Genomic DNA, 8,643 nt, shown 5'->3' with positions numbered 1-8,643 from the left:
CCCATGAACCAAAATTTATTTATATTTGTAAAATAACAATTTATCATTTTATTACCAGTTTAAGTAGAATAGGATTAAATAGATCCAATCAACCAATAAAAAAATCATTTTTTTCAAAAAAATCTGGATGACCTAGCACTGGTGGGCTATTTTCACAGGTTCACGACACTTCAACTGTCCTCCAGGGGGCATCCTGGAGATCTCTGCGCTATGGCTAGCATTAGCTGTTCGATTGATGCTTCTAGTATTGCATCTAGTTTCACACATTTGAATTTTACAAACTATAATTCGTAGTATAAGTACCATTTATTTGTGATCTATACAATGAGGCACTATGCTTATTTATCACAACAACACGCAGAAGACGACAATGCTAATTTTTGGATGATACAGTGCTAGCTTTTGAAAAACTATTGAAATAATAACCATAAACTAATTTCAGAGTTTTATTTATGACGACAATGATATTGAAAGAAAACAACCACTCGGACCAAAAACTGAACCACACAGCGGATTTTATAGACAAAATATCCATTTATTAATAATTTATCTTTACATTCATACAAGGAAGAAGGGAGCTTTCCACATTCTTTTCTTCTCATCACATTTTTTCTCCCGCCAAAACATCACAGATTCCAGGGACCCTCACCAGAAAGAAGGGGGAAAGAAATCATGCCTCTGTCGTCCAAATAAATAAGGCGACCTCAGCCCAATGGATCTATAAGAGGTGCAAAAAAAGGCCTGATGGCTCAGAAACGTTGATAGCAATCATATACTGAATATTTCACTCGATTGGGCCTTAAAAGGCCCAGACAGTGTAAAATGAGACACTGAGAATATATATATATATTTTTGGTCGTGAAAACACCGCAACTGATTACATGTAGATAGAAAAGAAAAATCCTTTTTGATTGATATTTTTTGGCATAATCAACATTTATATACACAAGAGCGTCCGTTATGCGTCTTCGCAGAAGACAAAAGTCCGATCGAGTCCTCGACTCAAAGGGTGGTCCAGTTTGAACACGTTTGACCGGGTACACCTCCACCGCTGCCCCCTACAGGTTTCTCCCAGACGGCCGCCCACGTCCGACGTAGGACAGAAAACTCCTTCCAGGACGTTGAGATTTCATTCAATTCTCACATTTTTTTCCCCGTTTTCGCATCGTTCACGTGGACTCGAGCGGGTCCAGCTGGAAGACGTTGTGGTTGGTGGGTGTGGTGAAGTAAAGGGGTTGGCCGCCGGGTGGCGCCATCACGGCGGCGCTGCCGGTGAGCCGGTTGTCGCACGGGCTTTTGAGACCTAGCGTGCGCTCAAAGTCCAGAAGCTGGCCCATGAAGTTGAAGTTGGGCGAGATGTTGGACTTTTTGGTCTTGACGATATCGTAAGCGTCGTTCATGGACAGTTGGAGTTTCTGCATCAGGTACGCGACCGTCACCGTGACTGAACGGCTGATGCCGGCCAGGCAGTGCACCAAAACGCCGTGGTGTTGGCCCCGGGCTTCGTCTGAAAGGAGAGAGGAGAGATTGTTAACCGTGAAATTTTTCACATCGAGTATTAATTCAAAACACAACAATAGCACAATTCAGAATCAAAACCTACGTCTTGCGGGTGCAGAGGTTCGTTGACGGACTGACAAAGTGTGAGTGAGCTTAAATAGGAGGGAAGCTAATCAGCCAACGAGCAGCAGCTGGCACCAAACGGGCGGGGCCAATTGGGCGCCATGGGCAACCGTGACATTGTCATAATATAAAGTTGATTTGTTCTCAATTCTTTTAAGTTTTTAAGGTAGAAAACATAGACATATTTGAATAAAACTACAGATAAGATATTTAATGTAATACTATGATTTATAACATTGGGGTGACATTAGCTCAGGTAGAGCGCTCGTCTTGTGATCAAGAGGTCGCAGGTTTGATTCCCGGCTCCTCAGTGTTCTATGTCGAAGTGTCCTTGGGCAAGACACTGAATCCCTAATGCCCCCAATAAGCAGATATTTTACCCTGTTTATATTACAGTGTCTATTTTTCGTAACACTATTTACTGATTAATACACCCTGTCGCTACAGTGTTAGTAGATTTGGTTTATTTTTACCAGGCATCCATATTTTAATACATTTTAATCCCAACATTTTATCCAGTAAGATTTTTAATTTTACTGTCATCAGACTGTTATTACTTTCGTAAAACCATTCAAGATAGTTTTTAGTTTTAGACATTGTGTTTGAAGTAGTTGTGGAATGCTCTGCCTCCTGAGATTTGATCTGCAACCTCAGTGGATCTGTTTGAATCTAGGCTTAAAACACACTTCTATTCTATTGCATATGAACAACCTATATTTCATGTTGACAAAACCTGTGTATTATTTGTTATTTCAACATCCATTGCAGCCTGTTCATCCTGGAAGGGGGATAACCTTATATGCGGTCCCTTCTCAAGGTTTCTTCATTTTCTGCATGTTTAGTTTTGAGTTTTTCCTTGCCCTCATGTAGGTTTTAGATCAGGGGATGGTGTAATAATAGTCTATGGTCTCTACAGCCCCGAGAGACTCTTTGTGATTAAGGGTGTCACAAATAAACATGACTTGACTATTATATTGTGAGTGAAATGAGTCATAGAATTAAGTTACCTATCTTATTTTACCGGAATTTTGTTGACATCTCCCGCGGATGACGAGCGGGTAATGACGTCATCAACCGAGATCAAAAAACAATTTCCATAAAGCCTGCTTTGTTTTGAAATGATCTGCATTTATATAGCGCTTTTCAAGTCAATGACTTCCCAAAGCGCTTTACATTTGTGCTTCACATTTCCCAATAGCGGTCTTGATCTGTGCAGCCATGTAAGGCGCTAACCTGCTTATTGGGGGTATTGGGGGTTCAGTGTCTTACCCAAGGACACTTTGGCATGTAACACGGACAAGCCGGGATTCGAACTGGGATCCCTTAATCCTAAAACGATCGCTCTACCTCCTGAGCTACTGCCGCCCCATAGTCATAAATCGGTAACGTTGCCAGCCGACGTCAAAACCTCAAAGCTCCGACCGCTTTTCAAAAACTCGTCCACTGCAGTGACTCACAACACCCGGCGGGTCGACCTGACGATTTTACAACACTTCCTCTTTTGATTTCATTTTTCCGAAATCGTTTGCTCCGGAACACCGTGTCTTTCTTCTCCGGCCTTTTATCGACGTCGAGGTAATCGGCGGAGATGACCGGCAGGCGCCCCGGTGTTGCTCTTTGCGCCTCTTGTGTAAGAGTCGCTTCCAAAAAAAGAAAAGAAAAAAGGACCGCGCTGAAACCCGAGAGCAGCAAACCGGACGGTAATTTGAGCGCAACAGGAAGGAAGCGCTATTGAAAGTAATCTAGGACAACCTCTCCCCCCCGATCCCCTAACCCATTACGTGAACAAAAGCAGCCTTTTACAAGCCCGGTTGACATCCTGTGAGCCTCAACAAACACCCTCATGACTCGCCAAGGCCCAATGGCGCCATTGTCACGCAAGGGTCGGCGCTAGTCGGCTACGCTAACGGAAAAACTTTAGGACCCTGCTTTTTCCAATGTATAGTACACTCTTTTTAAAGGAAATTAAGATTCAATAAGACATTCTTTTTCATTTACTATTTATTTTTGAAGTCTTTTAATCTGGAGCACCACATTTAATATCGTAAACAATGTTCACTTTAGTGTCAAAACGCCAATAGAGATAAATCTATTTCATAAATCATTTTAACACCTGATCGGTATCTACTAGGAGTAGGACAGATAAATCTATCGCAATTTAATTTTTGTCCATTTTTAAAATCGACGTTTCTCCCCGGAACAGATTGAGATGTCATATCCGATATGTAAAACTGCGGGAAAGCAACAGAATTAGAAAATGGAGGAAAAAGGGCAGCAACTAGAACTAGGGCGCACGCCTATAAATTTTACATCGATCATGTTTGGTATGTTTTTAAGTTTTTTTAACAAAGAAAATACAGCGAATCGGCACCATGGTATTGTGATACAATCGAAATTGTGACCAAAGAATATAGTCTTACTCGAAGTATACACAAACGTTGGGTTTAAGAAAAGAAAAACAGTTGTTCCCCATTGCCATTCATCCACTGGTAAACATTTGAACCAGTGATTTCTTTTGTTTTTAGCATACAAAGCCTGAAGTAATGTCAGCTCTCAAGTACTCATAAAAAAATACACATTTTAATCCTAATGGATTAAATCTAACTTACTGCCATGATACAACTGGTCAAGTAGATATAGCCTATTGTACTTCAAATATTTTGTTCACAAGAAAAATCAATTGTTAAAGAATATTAAGCAGGTTTCAATCAAATAATAAATCACAATCTCGAACCGAGACATATGCTACTGCACTTCAAGTATGTTCACACATCAAAAGTATAACATTCTGAGCTATTAAACATTTTCTAATCAAATGGATATCCAAATTATTGATCATAATCGATATTGATTAACATATTTGGCATTTCAAACCTATGCTCCATATTTAACCTAAAATATTCCTGTTCCCACAAAAATGAATATGGCTAATGTTATATTTTGCTAGTTATTTTGTTGTTGTTTCTGTGCTCTGTACACCCCTTTGAGACTTTTTGTGATAAAGGGCTTTACAAATAAATATGACTTGACTAATAACTTTGATTTGCCCACTGAGGTTTTTCAGGTCCTAATTTTCATGACATCCTTCAGAATAGTGTAGCAATTATATTTATAGACGTTGCTTTGAAGCAGTGTTTCGCAATTATTTTTTAAATGATTGCGGTTTTTGCCACTAGAAGGTGCGAAATAATACACTGTCCCTTTAAAATGGTTTTATTTGCTTTTCACTACCATTACAAGGTAAATTTGTGATTGGGGTATATTTTTGATGTTTTTAATTTCAGGCTAACACAATAAAATCTTTGTTTTTGTTTGATGTTTTAATGCAGAATCAATATTATTTTAACAGAATAAAATGAGTTCTTACCCCCAATTTCCTCTTTTGTACCACGTGTAAAAATATCACGCCATTTCGTCTGCAGTGCCACCTGCTGTTTTCCCACCCAAACCTCAGTTTGCTTTCCCACAATGCTGGAAGAAATGTCGGCTTTGGGGTACATGTGGTTTTATTTTAATTAAAATAAAATCGCTTTTAAACCATTATTACGGATTACATGATTGTGAATTTCGAAGAATATATGGATAAGTACATGTATATTTCTCAATTTATACACAGTTTTAGGGAAAACAATAACAAATTGATAACTTAGTTGCGTTTGGTTTTCATGCAGGATAGGATTTGTTTTTAAACGTAATAAATTGAGTCCCCCCCAATTTCCTTTCTTCCTCCACATGTAAAAAATGTGAAAAGTTTGTCTAGTGCCCCCTGCTGCTACCACATGTAAAAACTCAATCGCTGTCCCTGGTCAAACCAACTCACCGATGAAGTTGATGGCCTCGGGGAAGAACTGCGACAGGTTCTGGCTCCAGTGATCAGAGATGGGGATCTGCTTGTACTTGAATTCGCCGGCGTTTTCGAAGAGGTTGGGAAGGTTGGGCGTGACGTTGAGGATGTACTTGATGCCGTACTCCTCCAGCACGTCCAGGTTGGTTGAGTCTTTGGCGCAGCCCAGATACAAGTTGGGCAGGATCTCCACGGGGAAGGACGGTTGGGGGTTTGAGAGCGGGCTTCCGTCAGAGTCAGTTGCGCTGCTGGGGTCCACGTCCGATTCGATGTCGGATGAGTCCGAACTGATCCGTAGGCCACCCAGGCCCAGGACTTGCGTGGAAGGAGGGCTGCTGTCCGAGGAACCGTCCAGGTTGGTTTCACACAGGTTGGGGAACTCGGCTTGGAACTTGCTAAAGCCACCTACAACCACAACGTACATGACGATTAGAAATTATGTATCCTGAGGGCCTTTGGTTGCTCCCCTTTACCACACATGCATTGATATCCTTGTTAACCTTTCTGTTTTGCTGGTGTAAGATAAGAAAACTTGATATTTCTATTATTAAAATGTGTTTGTTTCAATCCAAATATCTGTGATGTCAAATTCCCCTCAAAATAATAAATTAAAAGGCATCTTCACTATACATAAAACGTTTTATAGGATCTGGCTAACATACCGCTAAGTATAATTTATAGGCGATTGTCATTTCACAAGAAAAAAAAAACCCACAGTTATTCCAACAAAAATCACAACAATAATACATTTAAAATTAACAGATTTAGATGACCTTTTAAATAATTTTGTAAAAGTACAAAGGCACGATTGAAATAATTGAAAAAAAACAACCAGTACTTTTCGACCATGCGTTATTTTTTTAATGATGGCGACGAAAAACGATAAATATAGGTACAAAAAAAAAAAGCGAAACAATAGATTTAATATTGAGAAGTTTAGCGTACAAGTCATTTTTAGATAACTTTCTAATAAACAATTTAGGGACAATTTAACGATTTTTTGGGGGGGAGAAACGTATTTTTCTGTGACAACACCCAAAAAACTATATATTTAGTATAAAACAACAATAATACATTTTCGCGTTGTCACGGGGGGAATGCTTCGTCTAAATCGGTCAATATTAAATGTATTGTTGCTTTCCGAATTTATACATTTTCTGTCACACTCTTGGGAAAATCAGAGGAAAAACATCTTAAAAAATCATTGAAGGCACTGTGTGTAATATTTAGTCCCTCCTGGTAGTACAAAAACATTGATTTGAACACTAGGCAAAAATACCCGAACTTTCATCAGACAGTAATGTCAATTTTTGTATAAAAAATATATACATGGAGCAATTTTGAATTTCTTTTACATAGAGGAATCCATACCAAAGGCTGCCGCCATGTTTGCCTGGCAACTTACTGCTACGGTGTGCTATGTGGCACCGGTTTTTGTTCACATCAGACAATACAACGGTGAATTATTAAAAAAATACGGGTTTTAAATATTTTTAAGTAAATCACAAAATAGATTTTAATGACGCAAAAACAACTAGTTAGCGGTTTCATTTACGCTACCGCAGTTTTTGTGTCCGAGAACACTGATTGGTCAGTGGCGTGGCATGAGTCATGCGATAGGCGTGGTTAGCTACTTCATTCGCTTATATCTAAGTTTTTATTAGGCCGCAAAAACAAGGGATGCTGTTATTGTTTTATAAAACGGGAAAAAAAAAATCTTTCCAAGTCTGCTTTTAAAATATCACAATCAAAACGGGGGGGGGGGGGGGGGGGGGGGATGTCTGTTTACAACTCGTAGAATGCGGGTTGAACCCGTGACCCTTCCAGGACGATCTTTATGGAAAATACTCTCCAATCGGTGTTTAATGGACTTTAAAGTTGAAATGAATGGCTGGTTCCGACTCACCCTCCAAATAGAAGGCCTTATATCCCTCGTCCTTCATGCGCCGCAGCAGCAGCCCCAACACGGATCCCCCGTCCACATTCTCGTTCCACTCGCGGCTGTATTCGTCGTAGAGCACGATGGTGGCGCTTTTGCACCGGCGGGCGAAGCGTTCTCGGTCGGGCCCGTCAGCCAGGAGCGCCCGCACGGGAAGATTGCCCTTGCGGAGTCTTCGCAGCATGAGGCCGGGCAGCGCCACACTGATAGCCCCCCGGACGTGCGACGACTCGAAGGGCTCTTGGCCCCGGCAGTCCATCACTAGCAGCAGGCAGTCTCGACGCGGAGTCTCCAGCTGCTCCCGGAGCCAGGCCGACGTTTTGCTCACCGCCATGACCGAGTCGAGCGGCTGCTTCTGCGGGGGGAGCACGGGCTTGAACTTGTCCAGCATTTAGACGGGTCCCGTGGGGTAGAATGGAAAGCGTTGTTTATCAATGAGCGGGTGAGACGGTGAAGGAGTCCCGCAGTTGAGTCTTTCTTCTTCGGGTTGTTTTATTTCTCCTCGAAAATATAATCCGAGGATGAGTTCGAATTTCGAACAAATTCCCTTCGTGTTTCCTCGTCACGCTTCTTTTCCCACACTGAAACCCGGACAGCGGCGCCGAGCTACTGAATGGTGGCGCTCGGGGGAGGAGGTGGAGGATGGAGGCGTGGCCTAATCTCGGCATTCCGATAAACAGCCAATAGGGAAAGGCCTCGAGTGGCGGTTGCCTAAGCAACGGGGGGCCGGAAGGCGCGAACCGCCCCTCCTGTCTTCCTCCCCCCGCCTCCCTCTGTGTTGATGAATTGTTAATGAATTTGTCATTCACAAAAAAAAAAAAAAAAAAAAGGGGGGGGGGGGGGGGGGAGAGGAATTTCCGCTCCGGATCAAGTGAGTGCAAACACGATGAAGAACTGCGGAAGGAAGGAGGGAGGGAGAGGTGGGGCGATAAAGGCAGGGGATGGGGAGAGTCGGCTTTCACATGCTGCACCAATGCAATCAAAAGTGAACACACGCACCAGACACAAACGCAAACATTGTAAACAAGGGATGCGACTAACGACTATTTTAAGGGTCGACTAGTCCCCGACTACTTGAAACGATTTATCGAACAATCGTTAATCATTAGTTCAATGCAACACATATAAGGTGCATTTGTGAAATACATCCAGACTTCAACTACAAAGACCAACAAAAGTGATTCGATGCCAGACGTTGCTCTCAATTGGGAAGAGCCGGGTGCCAGCCATTTCTTTC

At 41.8% G+C, this 8,643-nt stretch overlaps 1 protein-coding gene across 1 annotated transcript; it reads right to left on the bottom strand.

Annotated features, from left to right (window-relative positions):
• Positions 1-514: 514 nt before the first annotated feature.
• Positions 515-8,072, bottom strand: dusp6 (dual specificity phosphatase 6). The gene is made up of 3 exons (XM_088340434.1): positions 7,374-8,072; positions 5,444-5,872; positions 515-1,507 (listed from the first exon to the last, which is right to left on the bottom strand). Exons 1-3 carry the CDS (start codon positions 7,795-7,797, stop codon positions 1,170-1,172), a joined length of 1,191 nt encoding a protein of 396 aa, XP_088196560.1. The 5' UTR covers positions 7,798-8,072; the 3' UTR covers positions 515-1,169.
• Positions 8,073-8,643: the final 571 nt, after the last annotated feature.

Source organism: Urocampus carinirostris, chromosome 7, assembly GCF_059441175.1.
Source record: "Urocampus carinirostris isolate Australia breed hairy pipefish chromosome 7, RoL_Ucar_1.0, whole genome shotgun sequence".
In the NCBI taxonomy this organism is placed as follows: Eukaryota; Metazoa; Chordata; class Actinopteri; order Syngnathiformes; family Syngnathidae; genus Urocampus; species Urocampus carinirostris.
This window is presented reverse-complemented; position numbering and strand designations above follow the sequence as displayed.